Below are 22,290 nucleotides of genomic sequence, written 5' to 3' on the forward strand. Positions count from 1 at the left end.
TAGAGCTGTCACATCTTCAAGGAGGGTAGTTTTGAAATGTGGAGAGGCATTAGAATTGTCACAATATGGAAACTGTTTCCTACTAAATTGATGATTTAGGAAATTGGTCCCCACTCAAACCTCCAAGTTTTTTCCCAGAACTGAGCCACACCCATGGAACATGACTTTTTGGGGGGATGGGGTGGGAATCAGTCATTCTCTGGTTGTGGGATATTATAAACATTCCACAAAAACACAATGCTAACACAATGCAAGTCGATTGCAAAATGATATGACAAATCTTGCAGCCTGGTGAGATTGCAATCGGTAGACGGAAGAGGCCGTAGAGAGGGACCAAAAATGCTGATAAGTCATTGACAGAGAAAGACTTGGTGCTCAGTCCAAGATATAATTAAACACGGAGAAGGGGGCCATTGGCAAAGACAGGATTGGCTGCGCCAGGGAGAATGACTCAAACGCCAAATGAATCAGACCCTGAGACCTGTGTGTGGTTTTCCTGGGGCTGTGGTAACACACTATCATGAACTGGTTGGCTTAAAGACAGAAGCATATTCTCTCATAGTTCTGAAAGTTCAAAATCCAAAAATCAAGGGAATTCCCTGGCGGTCCAGTGGTTAGGACTCTGTGCTTCCACTGCAGGGGGCATGGGTTCAATCCCCGGTCAGGGAACTAAGATCCTGCAAGCCTCGCAGTGCGGCCTAAACAAACAAACAAACAAACAAAATCAAGGTGTTGGCAGGGACACGCTACCTCCAAAGGCTCTAGGGAAGAATCTTTCCTGCCTCTGCCTAGTTTCTGGTGGCTGCCAGCATTCCTAGGCATTCCTTGGCTTGCAGCAGCATCGCTCCAGTTTCTGCCTGTCTTCACTTCTCTGTGTGTGTTTTGCTGTACCCAAATTTCTCTTATAAAGACACCAGTCATTGGATTTAGGGCCCACTCTACCCCAGGATGACCTCATCGTACCTTGATTACATCTGCAAAGATTCTTATTTCCAGGGACTTCCCTGGTGGTGCAGTAGTTAGGACTCTGCGCTCCTGATGCAGGGGGCCCAGGTTTGATCCCTGGTCAGGGAACTAGACCTCACATGCATGCCGCAACTAAGAGTTTGCATGCCACAACTAAGGAGCCCATGAGCCGCAACTAAGACCCGGCGCAACCAAATAAATAAATAAATATTTTTTTAAAAGACCCTATTTCCAAATAAGGTCACATTCACAGGTACTGGAGGTACCTATTTCAACCTATCTTTTGGGGGGGGGGCACAATTCAACTCACCATACCCTCCAAGTGTTTTTTTGTTTTGTTTTCTTTGTGTGTGTGTGTGTGTGTGTCTGTTTCCCCCAAAATGACTCTTTCCATAATGCTATTGGAAGATTACATGTGAAATATTAAATACAAATTCATGGGGGGGAATGCCCCACCCTCCAAAAAAAAGCACCCAATGAATTTGTTTCAAGAATTAGCTGTAGTTTCAGTTATAACCCACATCTTGTTCACTATAAAGTGAAAGAATTCCTTGTCATAATTTGGACTCTGTTTTGAAAGTTATGGTTCATTCCAATCAAACTTTTTATTTCCTCGCTCTGGGGTTTTGGTGCCAGTGTTAATTGCAGGGGCTTTTCTCTGGGACCTGTGAGCTGAAGCTAATGAGGAGGGCCCTTGGTAATTCCAGGTCAACGTGGTGGGTGTGTGTGTGTGGGGGGTGTGTGGGTGAGAACAGGATGTCCAGGACGTGGCTAGGAGGTCGGGATAAACTTCCCAAGGACTGAATGTCCCTCAGCTGAAGGGGCAGGTGGGCAGGGATGCAGAGGGCTGGGCAAGAGGGGGTTCCACTGAAAACAAAAGCCCAGTGTGACCCAAGGGGACAGCCTGGGGGAGGCTGTCCACTCAGGCTTGGGGGCCCTGGGGCTCAGACTTCCTGGAACCACAGTCGGTTTTCATAGGCGGGCATCATGCTCTGATTAGCAATCTGGAGGGTCACGGGGCTCAGCATGGGCAGTGCACGGAGAGAACAGAGTGAAAGGGGCCTGTTTTCTGAGATGAGGGTATCTGGATGCTGGAGGGACTGGGGAAAGGAAGGAGGGAGATTGCAGGACAGGCCTTGACTGTGCACCTAGCACGATGTCCCTCTGTGGCCTGGTAGCCAGCTGGGTGTCCCTGAGTGGGGAGCGCAGGGCACCAGCAGGTTGGGAGGGAAGGGGCTGGATTGGACAGGAGATGTCCAGGTGTCCGTGGGAGGCATGCACTGGACATTCCTTGTGTCTGTCTGCGTGTCCCTGGTGTCAGTCCAGGGTAGAGGTGTAGGGTGGTAGGAGGCCCCGTGGCTGCCTGCCTCTGTGTGCAAGGGCAAGAGGAGGGGGGATGGGCCCCCAAACGGCAGGGACCACCCTCAGCACCCAGGCAAGGGAGGCCGCTGAGCAACTTTGCTGGACAGACGGGGCTGAAGGTCAGCAGGTGAAGGATCAGTTCAGACCTTGAGCTTGGCCTCCAGAGCTTCCTGGGGCAGGAGCAGCGAGAGGAAAACGAGGAGGACTGGGCAGGGGAAAATGGCATTTACTGATTACTTCTCAAATGCAGGGCTTGTCCTCCATTTCTCGCCTATTCAAAACAATAACATTAGCCAGAAACCATCACAGGGCATTTACATGCCAGACATTATTTTATTTTTTAAAATAAATTTATTTATTTATTTTTGGCTGCGTTGCTGCGCACGGGCTTCTCACTGTGGTGGCTTCTCTTGTTGCAGAGTGCGGGCTCTAGGCACACAGGCTCAGTAATTGTGGCTCGCCGGCTCTAGAGCGCAGGCTCAGTAGTTGAGGTGCACGGGCTTAGCTGCTCCGCGGCATGTGGGATCTTCCTGGACCAGGGTTCGAACCCGTGTCCCCTGCATTGGCAGATGGATTCTTAACCACTGTGCCACCAGGGAAGCCCCAGTCGTTATTTTAAATGAACTCATCTGATCCCTCAACAGCCCTGTGGGATGGGTACTCCTATGCTTTTGCAAGTGAGGAACCTGAGGTACAGAGAGGTTAGGGCACTTGCCCAAGGTCACACAGCCTGTGAATGGCTGAGCTGGGGCTGGAACCTGGGTGATGTGCTTCTGCTCTGCTGGCAGTGAGCCTGCCTGGTGTCTCTTCCGGTGAGGCTATGGGCTGAGAGGCAGGGGTAGCAGGAGACAGGCTGGGCTGAGTCTCCCAGGGGTCTGTGGGAGCACTGGTGGTGTGACCTGCTGGTGGGACTAACCTAAATTTACCTCCCTGGAAACTTCCCCACCCAACCCCACTTCCCCTTTTGCTACGCTACAGAGTGGGGGTGGGGAGTCCTCCTGAAATGGTTGTGGGAGGAGGGAGCTGAGGGCTGGCCGGGCAGAGGAGGGGAGGGGACTGGGGCTGCAGGTAAAGAAGAGGGGCAGGGTTCAAGCTCGGGACCTTTGGGGTCCCTGCCTCACCCTTCCCCACTGGGGGAGGGGCAGTCTTTGTTCAAAGCCCAGGATTTCTCGGTTCTTCCCAGTCCAGGGGTGCCCTGGGGTGTCCCAGAGGGTAGGGACCTCCCTGGAGAAAAAGGTCCTGGGGTGAGCGGCCAAGCTTTTGTGTAGTACTCAATGCCTTCTCTTGTATTTTACAAATCGTGTGTGTGTGTGTCTGTGTGTGTGTTGACTAGAAGAAAATCATCTCTGGGGACTTCCCTGGTGGTCCAGTGGTTAGGATTCCGTGCTTCCACTTCAGGAGGCACGGGTTCGATCCCTAGTCAGGGAAATAGGATCTCGAAAGCCTGGCAAAAAAGCGCGGCCAAAAAAACCAAAACAAACAAACAAAACAAAAATGAGGGGTGGTCTTTCCTTTTCGCCGAACGCCGCCAATATGGTGTTCAGGCGCTTCGTGGAGGTTGGCCAGGTGGCCTACGTCTCCTTTGGGCCTCATGCCGGGAGGCTGGTCTCAATTGTAGATGTTATTGATCAGAACAGGGCTTTGGTGGATGGACCTTGCACTCAAGTAAGGAGACAGGCTATGCCTTTCAAATGCATGCAGCTCACTGACTTCATCCTCAAGTTCCCACACAGTGCCCGCCAGAAGTATGTCCGAGAAGCCTGGGAGAAGGCAGATATCAACGCAAAGTGGGCAGCCACAAGGTGGGCCAAGAAGATTGAAGCCAGAGAAAAGAAAGCCAAGATGACAGATTTTGATCGTTATAAAGTCATGAAGGCAAGGAAAATGAGGAACAGACTAATCAAGCTTGAAGTTAAGAAACTTCAAAAGGCAGCTCTCCTGAAGGCTTCTCCTAAGAAAGCACTTGCTGCTAAGGAGGCAGCTACGGCAGCTGCTGCAAAGGTTCCAGCAAAAAAAGATGACTGCTACGGGTAGGAAGGCTCCAGCCCAGAAGCTTCCTGCCCAGAAAGCTGTAGGCCAGAAGGCAGCACCTCCTCCAAAATCTCAGAAGGGTCAGAAAGCTCCAGCCCATGGAGCTTCCCTGGTGGCGCAGTGGTTGGGAATCTGCCTGCCAATGCAGGGGACACGGGTTCGAGCCCTGGTCTGGGAGGATCCCACATGCCGCGGAGCGGCTGGGCCAGTGAGCCACAACTACTGAGCCTGCGCATCTGGAGCCTCTGCTCCGCAATGGGAGAGGCCGCGACAGTGAGAGCCCCGCGCACCGCGATGAAGAGTGGCCCCCACTCGCTGGAACTGGAGAAAGCCCTCGCACAGAAATGAAGACCCAACACAGCCAAAAAAAAAAAAAAAAAAAAAAAATCCTTTAAAAAAAAAAAAAAAATCCTTTAAAAAAAAAAAAAAAAAGAAAGCTCCCGCCCAGAAAGCACCTGCTCCAAAGGCATCTGGCAAGAAAGCATGAGAGCACAAGAGGCTGTTATAAACAGAATAAAGGTTCTTTTTGAAAAAAAAAAAAAAAATAGGGGTGGAATAGGGAAGGTGGGAGGGAGACGCAAGAGGGAGGAGATATGGGGATATACGTATATGTATAGCTGATTCACTTTGTTATAAAGCAGAAACTAACACATCATTGTAAAGCAATTATACTCCAATAAAGATGTTAAAAAAAAAAAGGCAAAGAAAAAACTGAAAAAAACCCCCCAAATCCCGAAAATCATCTCTGATCCAAAAGCCTCCTGACCCCTAGTTATGAACAGAGGGAGGCTTCTGGAGCAGGGGCATCAGAGCTGAACCTTGGAGGGCAAGAGTGTGTCGGGGCAGTCAGGGTGTCAGGCAGAGGACAGTGCGTGCAAACACTTGGAGGTTTGAAGCAGCATGCTCTGAGATGCTCGTTAATGGTGCAAGGAGCAGAGAGGGCAGGTAGATATGAGACTGCAAAAGAAGCAGAGCTGGCGCCAAGAAAGTCCTTAAAGGCTTGGATCTAGTCTTGGGAGCAATAGGGAGTCATGGAAGGGTTTAAAGCAGGGAGGGACATGGTCTTATAAGTGTGTCCTAGGAACTCCGCTGGCTGCTGTCTGGAGGACGGGCTGGGGAAGAGGGGAGAGGTAGGGGTAATCACCCAGTACAAAGTTGATAAGACCTGAATAGGGCAGAGGGGTGGAAGGAAGGAGGGGATTTTTAACTTTTAGAACCTTTTATTCAAATATAGCACACATGCCAAAAAGAAATGCACAGGTCACAAATGTACGTTGCAAAGTTTTCACAACATGAACATGTTTGTATAGCACCCTGATCGAGGATAGAACATTACCAGCCTTCTGAAGTCTCTGCTGTGTCTTCTTCTGTCACTCCCTCTGCCCGCTGCCCTCCCCCCACCCCTAGGGTAACCCCTAACTTGACTTTGAATAGCATAGAATCACTTTGCTTGTCATTTGGACTTTTTTTTTTTTTTTGAGGTTGGGTGTTCAATTTTATTTTATTTATTTATTTAAAAATTTTTTTTATTGGAGTATAGTTGAATTACAATGTTGTGTTAGTTTCAGGTGTACGGCAAAGTGAATCAGTTATACATACACATATATCCACTCTTTTTTTAGATTCTTTTCCCAGAGGCTGGACTCTATGGCTTCTTTCAGGCAGCACTGGGTTGGTGAGTTTTCTCTCCCTTGTTCTGGGTGAGAATTCTTGTTCACTGTTGTAGAGTTTCTCAACCACTACTAACATTTGAGTCTGAATGCTTCTTGGTGTGTCCCCTGCATTGTAGGATGCTGAGCAGCATCCCTGGCTTCTATACACGAGACGACTGTAACACGTGCCCCTCCCCCCAAGTTCCGACTACCAAAAATGTCTCTAGATGTGGCCAAATGTCCCATGAGGGGTAAAAATCACCCCGGGTTGAGAATCACTGCGATAGAGTATTCCATTTTGTGAAATCATCACAATTAATTGACATATCCTTTTGTTGGGCATTTAGATGGTTTCCAGTTTGGGGTTATTACAAGCAGAGGTGTTAGGAAAATTCTCGTAGGTTTTTCAGTGAAAGTAAGTCCACATTTCCTTTGACTTTATCCCTAGAAGCCATAGAGTAGATGTTGATTCAGCTTTGTGGATCCTGCCAAACAGTTTTCCAAAGTGGTTGTGTCGTTTTACTCTCCCACCAGCAGTGTAGAAGCGTCACTTGGTATGGTCTTTCTCTACTTAGCCATTCTAGTAGGTGTCATGACATTTTGGTTTTAACTTGCATTTCCCTGATGACTCATGATGTCAAGCATCTTTTTATTTATTGGCCATTTGGAGATTACCTTTTGTGAAAGGCCCATTTTTCCTATGACATTTCTGCCTTTTTCTTGTTGATTTGTAAGAGCTCTTTATATATGCTGGACATATAGTGGCATCAGGGCCATCTTCACTCTAGTCCCTCTGGTCCCTTTGGCCACCTCCATCACACTGATGTGCCTGGCTGCATTGATCATCAGGTTACATTCTACTCTGGATCTACAGTGACATGATCTCTCTGACCACTGTGGGGGAGACACACTTGAAAGACACAAGTACCTAGAATAAAATCACTGCACTCCCAGCAGGGACAACCACTTCCATAATCTGTATTTACTTCCACAGACAGAGATGTATCTGGAAACAACACACGTGTGTGTTTAATTTATATAAATAGTATCACACTGTACTATCATCACACAACTTATTTTTTCACTCAGGAGTATTTTCTTTTAATTTTAAAATAATTAATAAATTAATTAGGCTGTGTTGGGTCTTTGTTGCTGCACGCAGGCTTTCTCTAGTTGTGGCGAGCGGGGGTTACTCTTCGTTGCAGTGCGTGGGCTTCTCATTGCAGTGGCTTCTCTTGTTGCAGAGCATGGGCTCTAGGCATGTGGGCTTCAGTAGCTGTGGCACACAGGCTCAGTAGTCGTGGCGCATGGGCTTAGTTGCTCCGCAGCATGTGGGATCTTCCTGGACCAGGGCTCGAACCCATGTCCCCTGCATTGGCAGGTAGATTCTTAACCACTGTGCCACCAAGGAAGTCTCTCAGCAGTATCTTTTTGAGATCCATTTATGTAGAGACAGAGATGAGAGGAGATACTTTTCCCTTTTCACTTGTGCATAATATTCCATCACAGGACTATTTTCCTTTCCATTTCTCTACTCCCCCACAGATGGACATTCCAGTGGCTTCTAACTTTTCACTCTTATGAACTTCAACAAAGTCCTTATAGCTGGTTCCTTGCTACTTCTCAGAAAGTTATTTCCTTTTAAAACCCACTCTGCACTTTTCCTGCTACCTCCACAAGAAATGGTTCCATTGATTGGCCATTTGGAGATGACCTTTCGTGAGGGGCCCATTTCCCCCTTGGGGTTTCTGCCTTTTTCTTGTTGATTTGTAGGAGCTCTTTATATATGCTGGACCATGGGTCCTTTGTCAGCTATATTTCTGGGGCAGATATTTTGGAAGAAGTTTTGGGAGGCATTCAGGAGGTAAGGTCAACAGATCTAGATGACGGATTGGAGGAAGGGAGAGGAAGGAGTAGAGAAAGATGTGCCAATTTCTGGCTAAGTGTCAGGGTGACTGAGGGGGCCGTTGCTGAGGTGGAATCATGGGAAGAGCCACAGGTGAATAAGGTGCTGGTGGATCTGAAGAGTCACTAGATTTTGACCTGGGGTCCCATGGACAAAGTGGGGCTCCAAAAGGAAGGGCCCCTGGGTGGGCTGCAGACCTCAGAAATCATTTGCAAGATATGCAGCCTTGTGCATTTTTCTGAGAATCTCTAGCTTGGAGCAGGTCCAGACATAACACCTTGATTCAGAGCCCCAAACACAACAGGGTCTTATGGGCCAACTGAGGACAGCTGAGGATCTGGCAACAGAATTTTCTTTTTTTGCATTAAAATTTTTTAAATTATTGTAAAGCAGAATTGACTTTTTCCTTTGTTATGTAGCTCTGTGCATATTAACATGTGTATAACCATCACCACAGTCAGGATATAGAACAGTTCCATCACTTGACAAAATTCCCTTGCACTGTCCCCTTTTTAAAATAATTAATTAATTAATTAATTTTTGGCTGCATTGGGTCTTCGTTGCTGAACACGGGCTTTCTCTAGTTGTGGCAAGCCGGGGCCACTCTTCATTGCGGTGTGCAGGCTTCTCATTGCAGTGGCTTCTCTTGTTGTGGAGCATGGGCTCTAGGTGCGCAGGCTTCAGTAGTTGTGACTCAAGGGCTCTAGACACAGACTCAGTAGTTGTGGCACACAGGCTCACTTGCTCTGTGGCATGTGGGATCTTCCCAGACCAGAGCTCGAACCCATGTCCCCTGCATTGGCAGGCAGATTCTTAACCACTGCACCACCAGGGAAGTCCTGCACTGCCCCTTTGTAACCTCAGCCTTCCTTTCTCCCCTGTTTGCCTGGCAACCTCTGATCTGTTCTCTGGCACTAGAGTTTAGTCTTTCTGAGACTGTTGTATAAATGGAATCGCACAGTGTGTAGCTTTTCGAGACTGGTATAAGGGCAACAGGATTTTATTTTATTTATACATATTTTACTGAAGCATAATTGATTTACAATGTCATGTTAGTTTCAGGTGTACAGCAAAGTGATTCAGTTATACATATATATACACATATATATTCTTTTTCAGGTTCTTTTCCCTTGTAGTTTATTACAAGTTACTGAATATAGTTTCCAGGATTTTATTTATTTATTTATTTATTTGTTTGTTTGTTTATTTTTGGCTGCGTTGGGTCTTCCTTGCTGCACGTGCTTTCTTTAGTTGCTGCGAGCGGGGGCTGCTCTTCATTGCGGTGCGCAGGCTTCTCATTGTGGTGGCTTCTCTTGTTGCGGAGCACGGGCTCTAGGCGCACGGGCTTCAGTAGTTGTGGCACGTGGGCTCAGTAGTTGTGGCGCATGGGCCTAGTTGCTCAGGGGCATGTGGGATCTTCCCGGACCAGGGCTCGAACCTGTGTTCCCTGCATTGGCAGGTGGATTCTTAACCACTGCGCCACCAGGGAAGCCCCCTAGGATTTTATTTTTTTTAATAGACTTTATTTATTAGAGCAATCGTAGGTTCACTGCAAAACTGAGTAGGAAGTACAGGTAGTTCCCATATACTCCCTGTACCCAGCCCCACACGACCAGCCTCCCCCACTATCAACATGGCACTGAAGAAGTGCCTTTGCTACAATCAATGAACCTACATTGATACATCATAACCATCCCAAGTCCCTAGTTGACTTTAGGGTTCACTCTTGGCATTGTTCATTCTATGGGTACAAATGTATAATGACATGCACCCACCATTATAGCATCATACAGAATAGTTCCACTGCCCTAAAAATCCCCTGTACTCCGCTTATTCATCCCTCCTTACCCCTCAACCTCTGGTAACCACTGATCTTTTCACTCTTTCTATAGTTTTGCCTTTTCCATGTCATAGAGTTAGAATCGTGCAGAATGTAGCCTTTTCAGATTGGCTTCTTTTACTTTTAAGGTTCCTCCATGTCTTGTCTTTTTTTTTTCCCATGGTATGTCTCTTCTTTAATTTTTTCAACAATATTTTGCAGTTTTCAGAATGTAAGTTTTGCACTTCTTTTGTTAAATTTACTCCTAAATATTTTATTTTTTCCATTATATTGTAAATAGAATTAGTTTAAAATTTTCTTTCTCCTATAAATATAATTAATCCTTCCATGTCTTTTCATAGCTTGGTAGTTCATTTCTTTTTCATGATGAACAATATTTCCTTGTCTGGATATACCACGGTTTATTTATCCACTCAACTACTGAAGGACATCTTGGTTGCTTCTACATTTTGGCAATTATGAATAAACCTGCAAACATCCGTGTGCAGGTTTTGTGTGGACAGAGCTTTCAACTCACTTGGGTAAATATCAAGGATGGTGACTGTTGGATCATATAGTAAGAGTATGTTTAGTTTTATAAAAACCTGCCACACCATCTTCCAAAGTGGCTGGACCATTTTGCCTTCCCACCAGCACTGAGTGAGAATTCCTGGTGCTTCACAGGGATTGGGATTATTTTTTTTCTTTTTGGCCGTGCTGTTCGGCACGTGGGATCTTAGTTCCCCGACCAGGGATCCAACCCGTGCCGCCTTGCAGTGGAAGCACAGAGTCTTAACCACTGGACTGCCAGGAAAGTCCTGGCAATGGGATTTTTAATCACAGAAAAATCTAGAAAACAACATTGGGTTCCACCTGCATGCATTGTTTTTTCTTAGAATACTGTATGAAAACACTTTCCATATTGTTAAAAAAATCTGTGTCGTTAGAATAATCTTTCCATATACTTAAAAGCATTAAACACATTTTTAATGACTGCCTAGCCGATTTGATCATGTTATTATACTGCAGTTAACTGTGCTCTGTAAGCTTTGTGCTAAGTGAATATTAAAATAATGCTACCAGGGGGTGGGGGAGGAATGGATTGGGTGTTTGGGATTAGCAGATGCAAACTAATACATAGAGAATGGATAAACAACAAGATTCTACTGTATAGCACAGGGAACTACTTTCAGTATCCTGTGATAAACCATAATGGAAAAGAATATGAAAAAGAATATATATTTATATATATATATATATATGAATCACTTTGCTGTATAGCACAAATTAACACAACATTGTAAATCAACTGTACTTCAATAAAATAAATTAAAAAAAAAAAAACGCTACCATGAGTATGGTTATGTGTAAATATTTTTCTACTTCTCGTATTTCTTCAGGATGAATTCTCAGAAGTGGAAATACTGGCTTGAAAAAGACAAACACTTTATGATTCTTGGTTCATGTTGCCAAATGCTCTCCAGAAGGCTGTCATATATACTGAAAGCTGCAAGCCAAAGCAATATTCTGCAATTTTTTAAAAAAGTCACGGTTTAAACAGACAAAAAGATGTTGCATTTTTAATCAGCAATGAGTATCTTTGAGAATTCCCAAAGTTGACTGTCTTTTCCTTGGTGTATCAGCACTGCTGGTTGGCTTGTTTCACCAGGATACTTGTGATTTCTCTGTTCATCTTCTCCAACTCTTGGTTGGACGATTCATCAAAATCGATTCGTATAAGCTCTTTACATTTTATTTTATTTTATTTTTTAATATGTTTGGTTATATACTAAATATTTTTTTCTTTTATTTATTTATTTGGCTGTGTCGGGTCTTAGTTGCGGCATGCGGGATCTTTCGTTGTGGCACGGGCTCTTCTTTGTGGCATGTGGGCTTCTCTCTAGTTGTGGTGTGCAGGCTCAGTAGTTGTGGTGCGCGGGCTCTCTAGTTGTGGCACACAGGCTCCAGAGTGCGCGGGCTCAGTAGTTGCGGCGTGGGGGCTTAGTTGCCCTGTGGCATGTGGGATCTTAGTTCCCAGACCAGGGATCAAACCCGTGTCCCCTGCACTGGAAGGCAAATCCTCTCTTTTCTTTTTTTATAAATGTATTTAATTATTTAATTTTGGCTTTCTCTAGTTGCAGTGAGCCGGGGCTACTCTTTGTTGCGGTGTGTGGGCTTCTCATTGCAGTGGCTTCTCTTGCTGCGGAGCACAGGCTCTAGGCACGTGGGCTTCAGTAGTTGTGGCATGCGGGCTCAGTAGTTGCGGCACACAGGCTTAGTTGCTCTGAGGCATGTTGGATCTTTCCGGACCAGGGATCGAACCCGTGTCCCCTGCATTGGCAGGCACATTCTTAACCACTGTGCCACCAGGGAAGTCCCTGGAAGGCAAATTCTTAACCACTGGACCAGCAGGGAAGTCCCAGCTCTTTACATTTTAAAGAGAGATAACCCAGTACATTCCTTTCCCATTTCTCGCACTACTCTACTTCTGCCTTGCAAACCAGTTCATCTGTACCACTTTGCTAGATTCCACATATATGGGTTAATATATGATATTTGTTTTTCTCTTTCTGACTTACTTCACTCTGTATGACAGTCTCTAGGTCCATTCACGTCTCTACAAATGACCCAATTTCATTCTCTTTTTATGGCTGAGTAATATTCCGTTGTGTATATGTACCACATCTCCTTCATCCATTTTTCTGTCAGTGGGCATTTAGGTTGTTTCCATGACCTGGCTATTGTAAATAGTGTTGCAATGAACACTGGGGTGCATGTGTCTTTTGGAATTATAGTTTTCTCTGGGTATATACCCAGTAGTGGGATTTCTGGGTCATATGGTAATTCTATTTTTAGTTTTTTAAGGAACCTCCATACTGTTCTCCATAGTGGCTGTATCAATTTACATTCCCACCAACAGTGCAAGAGGGTTCCCTTTCCTCCACACCCTCTCCAGCATTTGTTTTTGTAGATTTTCTGATGATGCCCATTCTAACTGGTATGAGGTGATACCTCATTGTAGTTTTGATTTGCATTTCTCTAATAATTAGTGATGTTGAGCAGCTTTTCATGTGTTTGTTGACCATCTGTATGTCTTCTTTGGAGAAATGTCTATTTAGGGCTTCTGCCCATTTTTTGATTGGGTTGTTTGTTTTTTTAATATTGAGCTGCATGAGCTGTTTATATATTTTGGAGATTAATCCTTTGTCCGTTGATTCATTTGCAAATATTTTCTCCCATTCTGTGGGTTTTCTTTTCGTCTTGTTTATAGTTTCCTTTGCTGTACAAAAGCTTTTAAGTTTCATTAGGTCCATTTGTTTCTTTTTTTTTTTTTTTTTTTTTTTTTTTTTTTAAACATCTTTATTGAAGTATAATTGCTTTACAATGGTGTGCTAGCTTCTGCTTTACAACAAAGTGAATCAGTTACACATATACATATGTTGCCATATCTCTTCCCTCTTGCATCTCCCTCCCTCCCACCCTCCCTATCCCACCCCTCTAGGTGGTCACAAAGCACCGAGCTGATCTCCCTGTGCTATGCGGCTGCTTCCCACTAGTTACCTATTTTACATTTGGTAGTGTATATATGTCCATGACACTCTCTCACCCTGTCACATCTCACCCCTCCCCCTCCCCATATCCTCAAGTCCATTCTCTAGTAGGTCTGTGTCTTTATTCCCATCTTGCCACTAGGTTCTTCATGACCTCTTTTTTTTTTTTTTTTTTTTTTCCCTTAAATTCCATATATATGTGTTAGCATACTGTATTTGTTTTTCTCTTTCTGACTTACTTCACTCTGTATGACAGACTCTAACTCCATCCACCTCATTACAAACACCTCCATTTCATTTCTTTTTATGGCTGAGTAATATTCCATTGTATATATGTGCCACATCTTCTTTATCCATTCATCCGATGATGGACACCTAGGTTGCTTCCATGTCCTGGCTATTGTAAACAGAGCTGCAATGAATATTTTGGTACATGACTCTTTCTGAATTATGGTTTTCTCAGGGTATATGCCCAGTAGTGGGATTGCTGGGTCATATGGTAGTTCTATTTTTAGTTTTTTAAGGAACCTCCATACTGTTCTCCATAGTGGCTGTATCAATTTACATTCCCACCAACAGTGCAAGAGGGTTCCCTTTCCTCCACACCCTCTCCAGCATTTGTTTTTGTAGATTTTCTGATGATGCCCATTCTAACTGGTATGAGGTGATACCTCATTGTAGTTTTGATTTGCATTTCTCTAATAATTAGTGATGTTGAGCAGCTTTTCATGTGTTTGTTGACCATCTGTATGTCTTCTTTGGAGAAATGTCTATTTAGGGCTTCTGCCCATTTTTTGATTGGGTTGTTTGTTTTTTTAATATTGAGCTGCATGAGCTGTTTATATATTTTGGAGATTAATCCTTTGTCCGTTGATTCATTTGCAAATATTTTCTCCCATTCTGTGGGTTTTCTTTTCGTCTTGTTTATAGTTTCCTTTGCTGTACAAAAGCTTTTAAGTTTCATTAGGTCCATTTGTTTCTTTTTGTTTTTATTTCCATTACTCTAGTAGGAGGTGGGTCAGAAAAGATCTTGCTGTGATTTATGTCAAAGAGTGTTCTTCCTATGTTTTCCTCTAAGAGTTTTTTTTTAAAATAAATTTATTTATTTATCTATGTGTTTATTTATTTATTTATGTATTTTTGGCTGCATTGGGTCTCTGCTGCTGCACGTGGGCTTTCTTTAGTTGTGTGGAGCGATGGCTTCACTTGTTGTGGAGCACGGGCTCTAGGCGTGTGGGCTTCAGTAGTTGTGGCACACAGTCTCCATAGTTGTGGCTCACAGGCCCTAGAGCACAGGCTCAGTAGTCGTGGCACACGGGCTTAATTGCTCCACGGCATGTGGGATCTTCCAGGACCAGGGCTCGAACCCGTGTCCCCTGCATTGGCAGGCGGGTTCTTAACCACTGCGCCACCAGGGAAGCCCTCCTCTAAGAGTTTTATAGTGTCTGGCCCTACATTTAGGTCTTGAACCCATTTTGAGTTTATCTTTGTGTGGTGTTAGGGAGTGTTCTAATTTCATTCTTTTACATGTAGCTGTCCAGTTTTCCCAACACCACTTATTGAAGAGACTGTCTTTTCTCCATTGTATATTCTTGCCTCCTTTATCAAAAATAAGGTGACCATATGTGCATGGGTTTATTTCTGGGCTTTCTATCCTGTTCCATTGATCTATATTTCTGTTTTTGTGCCAGTACCATGCTGTCTTGATTACTGTAGCTTTGTAGTATAGTCTGAAGTCGGGGAGCCTGATTCCTCCAGCTCCGTTTTTCTTTCTCAAGATTGCTTTGGCTATTTGGGGTCTTTTGCGTTTCCATACAAATTGTGAAATTTTTTGTTCTAGTTCTGTGAAAAATGCCGTTGGTAATTTGATAGGGATTGCATTGAATCTGTAGATTGCTTTGGGTAGTATAGTCATTTTCACAATATTGACTCTTCCAATCCAAGAACATGGTATATCTCTCCATCTGCTTGTGTCATCTTTGATTTCTTTCATCAGTGCCTTACAGTTTTCTGAGTACAGGTCTTCTACCTCCTTAGGTAGATTTATTCCTAGGTATTTTATTCTTTTTGTTGCAATGGTGAATGGGATTGTTTCCTTAATTTCTCTTTCTGATCTTTCATTGTTAGTGTATAGGAATGCAGGAGATTTCTGTGCATTAATTTTGTATCCTGCAACTCTACCAAATTCATTGATTAGCTCTCATAGTTTTCTGGTGGCATCTTTAGGATTCTCTATGTATAGTATCATGTCATCTGCAAACAGTGACAGTTTTACTTCTTCTTTTCCAATTTGTATTCCTTTTATTTCTTTTTCTTCTCTGATTGCCATGGCTAGGACTTCCAAAACTATGTTGAACAATAGTGGTGAGAGTGGACATCCTTGTCTTGTTCCTGATCTTAGAGGAAATGCTTTCAGTTTTTCACCATTGACAATGATGTTTGCTGTAGGTTTCTCGTATATGGCCTTTATCATGTTGAGGTAGTTTCCCTCTATGCCCACTTTCTGGAGAGTTTTTATCATAAATGGGTGTTGAATTTTGTCAAAAGCTTTTTCTGCATCTATTGAGATAATCATATGGTTTTTATTCTTCAATTTGCTAATATGGTGTATCACATTTATTGATTTGCATATATTGAAGAATCTTTGCGTCCCTGGGATAAATCCCACTTGACCATGGTGTATGATCCTTTTAATGTGTTGTTGGATTCTGTTTGCTAGTATTTTGTTGGGGATCTTTACATCTATATTCATCAGTGATATTGGTCTGTAATTTTCTTTTTTGTAGTATCTTTGTCTGGTTTTGGTATCAGGGTGATGGTGGCCTCATAGAATGAGTTTGAGAGTGTTCCTTCCTCTGCAATTTTTTGGAAGAGTTTGAGAAGGATGGGTGTTAGCTCTTCTTTAAATGTTTGATAGAATTCACCTGTGAAGCCATCTGGTCCTGGACTTTTGTCTGCTGGAAGATTTTTAATCACAGTTTCAATTTCATTACGTGTGATTGGTCTGTTCATATTTTCTATTTCTTCCTGGTTCAATCTTGGAAGGGTATATCTTTCTAAGAATTTTTCCATTTCTTCCAGGTTGTCCATTTTATTGGCATAGAGTTGCTTGTAGTTGTCTCTTAGGATGCTTTGTATTTCTGTGGTATCCACTGTAACTTCTCCTTTATCATTTCTAATTTTATTGTTTTGAGTCCTCTCCCTCTTTTTCTTGATGAGTCTGGCTAAAGGTTTATCAATTTTGTTTATCTTCTCAAAGAACCAGCTTTTAGTTTTATTGATCTTTGCTATTGTTTTCTTTGTTTCTATTTCATTTATTTCTGCTCTGATCTTTATGATTTCTTTCCTTCTGCTAACTTTGGGTTTTGTTTGTTCTTCTTTCTCTAGTTCCTTTAGGTGTAAGGTTAGATTGTTTATTTGAGATTTTTCTTGTTTCTTGAGGTAGGCTTGTATTGCTATAAACTTCCCTCTTAGAACTGCTTTTGCTGCATCCCATAGGTTTTGGATCATCGTGTTTTCGTTGTCATTTGTCTCTAGGTATTTTTTGATTTCCTCTTTGATTTCTTCAGTGATCTCTTGGTTATTTAGTAATGTACTGTTTAGCCTCCATGTGTTTGGGTTTTTTTTCTCCTGTAATTGATTTCTAATTTCATAACGTTGTGGTCGGAACAGATGCTTGATATGATTTCACTTTTCTTAAATTTACTGAGGCTTGATTTGTGACCCAAGATGTGATCTATCCTGGAGAATGTTCCGTGTGCACTTGAGAAGAAAGTGTAATCTGCTGTTTTTGGATGGAATGTCTTATAAATATCAGTTAAATCTATCTGGTCTATTGTGTCATTTAAAGCTTGTGTTTCCTTATTAATTTTCTGTCTGGATGATCTGTCCATTGGTGTAAGTGAGGTGTTAAAGTCCCCCACTATTATTGTGTTACTATTGATTTCCTCTTTTTTTAATAAATTTATTTATTTATTTTATTTTTGGCTGTGTTGAGTCTTTGTTGCTCTTCACGGGCTTTCTCTAGGTGCAGCGAGTGGGGCTACTCTTTGTTGTGGTGCATGGGCTTCTCATTGCAGTGGCTTCTCTTGTTGCAGAGCATGGGCTTTAGGTGCGCGAGCTTCAGTAGTTGTGGCATGTGGGCTCAGTAGTTGTGGCTCGTGGGCTCAGTAGTTGTGGCTCATAGGCTTAGTTGCTCTGCAGCATGTGGGATCTTCCTGGACCAGGGCTCGAACCCATGTCCCCTGCATTGGCAGGTGGATTCTTAACCACTGTGCCACCAGGGAAGCCCTCAATTTCCTCTTTTATAGCTGTTAGCATTTGCCTTATGTATTGAGGTGCTCCTATGTTGGGTATATATATATTTATAATTGTTATATCTTCTTCTTGGACTGATCCCTTGATCATTATGTGGTGTCCTTCCTTGTCTCTTGTAACAGTCTTTGTTTTAAAGTCTATTTTATCTGATATGAGTATTGCTACTCCAGCTTTCTTTTGATTTCCATTTGCATGGAATATCTTTTTCCATCCCCTCACTTTCAGTCTCTATGCGTCCTTAGGTCTGAAGTGGGTCTCTTGTAGACAGCATATATATGGGTCTTGTTTTTGTATCCATTCAGCCAGCCTGTGTCTTTTGGTTGGAGCATTTAATCCATTCACATTTAAGGTAATTATCGATATGTATGTTCCTATTACCATTTTCTTAATTGTTCTGGTTTGTTTTTGTAGCTCCTTTTCTTCTCTCGTGTTTCCCACTTAAGGATTTCCTTTAGTATTTGTTGTAGAGCTGGTTTGGTGGTGCTGAATTCTCTTAGCTTTTGCTTGTTTGTAAAGCTTTTGATTTCTCCATCGAATCTGAATGAGATCCTTGCTGGGTAGAGTAATCTTGGTTGTACGTTCTTCCCTTTCATCACTTTAAATATATCGTGCCACTCCCTTCTGGCTTGTAGAGTTTCTGCTGAGAAATCAGCTGTTAACCTTATGGGAGTTCCCTTGTATGTTATTTGTCATTTTTCCCTTGTTGCTTTTAATAACTTTTCTTTGTCTTTAATTTTTGTCAGTTTGATTACTATGTGTCTTGGCATGTTTCTTCTTGGGTTTATCCTGCCTGGGACTCTCTGAGCTTCCTGGACTTGGGTGGTTATTTCTTTTCCCATGTTAGGGAAGTTTCCAACTATAATCCCTTCAAATAATTTCTCAGGTCCTTTCTCTCTCTCTTCTCCTTCTGGGACCCCTATACTGTGAATGTTGGTGTGTTTAATGTTGTCCCAGAGGTCTCTTAAGCTGTCTTCATTTCTTTTCATTCTTTTTTCTTTATTCTGTTCCATGGCAGTGAATTCCACCATTCTGTCTTCCAGGTCACTTATCCGTTCTTCAGCCTCAGTTATTCTGCTATTGATTCCTTCTAGTGTATTTTTCATTTCAGTTATTGTATTGTTCATCTCTTTGTTTGTTCTTTAATTCTTCTAGGTGTTCGTTCTTTAATTCTTCTAGGTGTTCGTTCTTTAATTCTTCTAGGTCTTTGTTAAACATTTCTGTTATCTTCTCAATCTTTGCCTCCATTCTTTTTCCGAGGTCCTGGATCATCTTCACTATCATTATTCTGAATTCTTTTTCTGGAAGGTTGCCTATCTCTACTTCATTTGGTTGTTTTTCTGTGGTTTTATCTTGTTCCTTCATCTGGTACATAGTCCTCTGCCTTTTTATTTTGTCTGTCTTTCTGTGAATGTGGTTTTCATTCCACAAGCTGCAGGATTGTAGTTCTTCTTCCTTCTGCTGTCTGCCCTCTGGTGGGTGAGGCTATCTAAGAGGCTTGTGCAAGCTTCCTGATGGGAGGGAATGGTGGTGGGTAGAGCTGGGTGTTGCTCTGGTGGGCAGAGCTCAGTAAAACTTTAATCCTCTTGTCTGCTGATGTGTGGAGTTTTTGTTTGGCCTGAGGTGACCCAGCACTGGCACCTACAGGCTCTTTGGTGGGACTAATGGCAGATTCCGGGAGGGATCACGCCAAGGAGTACTTCCCAGAACTTCTGCTGCCAGTGTCCTTGTTCCCACGGTGAGCGACAGCCGCCCCCCACCTCTGCAGGAGACCCTCCAACACTAGCAGGCAGGTCTGGTTCGGTCTCCTATGGGGCCACTGCTCCTTCCCCCGTGTCCTGATGCGCACACTACTTTGTGTGTGCCCTCTAAGAGTGGAGTCTCTGTTTCCCCCAGTCCTGTCAAAGTTCTGCAATCAAATCCCACTAGCCTTCAAAATCTGATTCTCTGGGAATTCCTCCTCCCATTGCTGGACCCCCAGGTTGGGAAGCCTGACATGGGGCTCAGAACCTTCACTCCAGTGGGTGGACTTCTGTTGTATAATTGTTCTCCAGTTTGTGAGTCACCCACCCAGCAGTTATGGGATTTGATTTTATTGTGATAGCGCCCCTCCTACCATCTCATTGTGGCTTCTCCTTTGTCTTTGGATGTGGAGTATCTTTTTTGGTGAGTTCCAGTGTCTTCCTGTAGATGATTGTTCAAGCTGGCTGGTTGTTGCTCAAGGTTTCTCAGTGGGTCACAGGCAGGCTGGGATTGGGGTCACTTCCAGGTTCCTGGCTCTCCTGTCTGGTGATTCATGCTGGCTGCTGGCTGGGAGCTCAGCTGGGGTTGTCAACTGCAACACCTACCCATGGCCTCTCCATGTGGCTTGGGCTTCCTCACATGATGGAGGCTGGTTCCAAAAGGGAGCATCCCAGGAAGGAGCTGCATTGCCATGTATGACCTAGTCTTGTGGTGTAGTGTCACTTCCACCATTCTCTATTGGTTAAGATGGACACAGAGTTCTGCCCAGGGTCAAGAGGAGGAGACCTGGACCCCACTTCTTGTCCAGGGGTGTCAAGTTTACACTAAAGAAGAGCAAGTGGCACGGGAGAGATTGTTACTCCTGTTTTTGGAGAATGCAATCTGTCCCATCCCCCTGGAGTGTCACATCCAGGAGGGCAGGGTCCTTGTGCCTAGAAAGTGCCTGGCACACAGTAGGTGCTCACACATCAGGAATTTTTTTCTGAAAAACCCCATGTTCTGAAAAATCACACCTTCAAAATAACAGGATATTATTTATATATTTAGGTATTAAAATATATAAATAATGTATTGTTTATCTTAGGATATTAATTATAATAATATATTAAATGTAAGTTAAATATTATATTTAATAATAAAAATATTTGGGGAAAAATAGGGTTGAGGGCAGGACACCAAAACCTACAGCACTTTGTACCCAGAGTGCTAATAAAGCCAGTAGTCAGGACTTCCCTGGTGGCACAGTGGTTGAGAATCCGCCTGCCAAAGCAGGGGACACGGGTTCGAGCCCTGGTCCAGGAAGATCCCACATGCCACGGAGCAACCTAGCCTGTGCGCCACAACTACAGAGCCTGTGCTCTAGAGCCGTGAGCCACAACTACTGCATCCGTGAGCCACAACTACTGAAGCCTGCACGTCTAGAGCCTGTGCTCCACTGCAATGAGAAGCCCGCGCACCGCAACAAAGAATAGCCCCCGCTCACCGCAACTAGAGAAAGCCCACGCGCAGCAACAAAGACCCAATGCAGCCAAATAAATTGATTAATTAATTTTAAAAAAAAGCCAGTAGTCATCCTGGTCCAATCCCTACCCCAGGTAAACCTCTCCTGGCTTCTGTGCCCAGTCTCTGGCCTCAAACTCAGGGTACCTGCCTTCTCCTTTGAGATGAAAGCATTTGCTCCTAAGAGAGGTCACTTTTAACCTAGTTCAAATCTGATTCAGCCTGTGGATGTCTTCATTAATTTATTCTTCAAACTAGGGGGAAAACGTCTTTGCAGTGTCTTCACCTGAACTTGAAACTTTCCCAGGTAAGAGAGCAGAAGCTGTAGAGGTTCTTGAGGCCCTAAATCAGCCACAGAGCCCAGCAACAAAACACAACCATGAATAAAAATAAAAAAGAAATAAGCAAATGTAAGATTAAAAACACACACACACACACACACAACACAACCATGAAATGCAGTCATGGAACTCAACATAAAAGCCAGCCGTAAAACCTAGCTGTAGAACCCAACACAAAACCCAGCCACGGAATCCAGCCACAAAGCTCAAACGTGGAACCCAGCCACAGGATCCAATACAAAACTCAGCCACAGAATTCAACCATGGAACCCAGTCACAAACCCCACTGTAGAATGAAGCCACAGAACCCAGCCACAGAACCCAACATAAAACCACCCACAGAACCCAGCCACAAACTCAACAATGGAACCCAGCCACAGAATCCAACAGAAAACTCAGTCACAGAATTCAACCACAGAACCCAATCACAAACCCCCACTACTGAATGAAGCCACAAGACCCAGCCACAAAAAACGGCCACAGAACCCAACATGAAACCGAGCCACAAAACTCAGGCATGGAACCCAGCAACTACTCACCCTGAAGGGAGACATTTTTGTAGCTCTTCAGTTTTTTCTTTTTAAATAAGATTTTTCTTATTTATGTCGTTAAGGCTTTCTCTTTACAAAAAGTGCTAGGAAAGAAACCACGTGTGAACAAACGCTTCTGGGTTACCCCAACATCCAGCGTCTCTTTATCAATTCCAACCAGGTGACTTACAAAAAGGAAGTCCAAGTTGTAGCACAGCAAGCTGTAATTATGGAATTTGTCAGTGGAGACCGGCTTGCCCAGGACCGAACTGCAGAACCTCATTCAAGCCTCTACGATGCAGCCCAATTCTGTGTCGAGAGGGAGGTGTTGGTGATTCGACTGCTTCCCAGCTGGGCACGCTCAAGCCAGATTGCTTCCTTGTTTTGCCGTGTGTAAAATGCAGCTCCAAGACCAGCTCTGTCTGTGCAGTTGCCCAGAGCCCCATGCTCAGAAGAAACTTGCACTTCGTTTCATGCTCTGCAGCTGCCCTCTGGGAATTTTTTTCCTCCCCAGCTTTATTGAGATCCAACTGGCACGTAACCGTGTACATTTAAGGTATATGATATGTTGATTC

General features: G+C 43.8%; 1 protein-coding gene across 1 annotated transcript; it reads left to right on the top strand.

The window, feature by feature from the left end:
• Positions 1 to 3,841: 3,841 nt before the first annotated feature.
• Positions 3,842 to 4,379, top strand: LOC133090398 (large ribosomal subunit protein eL14-like). The gene has a single exon (XM_061188807.1). It carries the CDS (start codon positions 3,862 to 3,864, stop codon positions 4,360 to 4,362), a length of 501 nt encoding a protein of 166 aa, XP_061044790.1. The 5' UTR covers positions 3,842 to 3,861; the 3' UTR covers positions 4,363 to 4,379.
• The last annotated feature ends 17,911 nt before the right edge of the window (positions 4,380 to 22,290 follow it).

This window comes from Eubalaena glacialis, chromosome 4 (genome assembly GCF_028564815.1).
Source record: "Eubalaena glacialis isolate mEubGla1 chromosome 4, mEubGla1.1.hap2.+ XY, whole genome shotgun sequence".
NCBI lineage: Eukaryota > Metazoa > Chordata > Mammalia > Artiodactyla > Balaenidae > Eubalaena > Eubalaena glacialis.

Coding starts and splice junctions, on each gene's coding strand:
- LOC133090398 (XM_061188807.1), top strand. CDS start 3,862: ATGGTGTTCAGGCGCTTCGTGGAGGTTGGCCAGGTGGCCTACGTCTCC.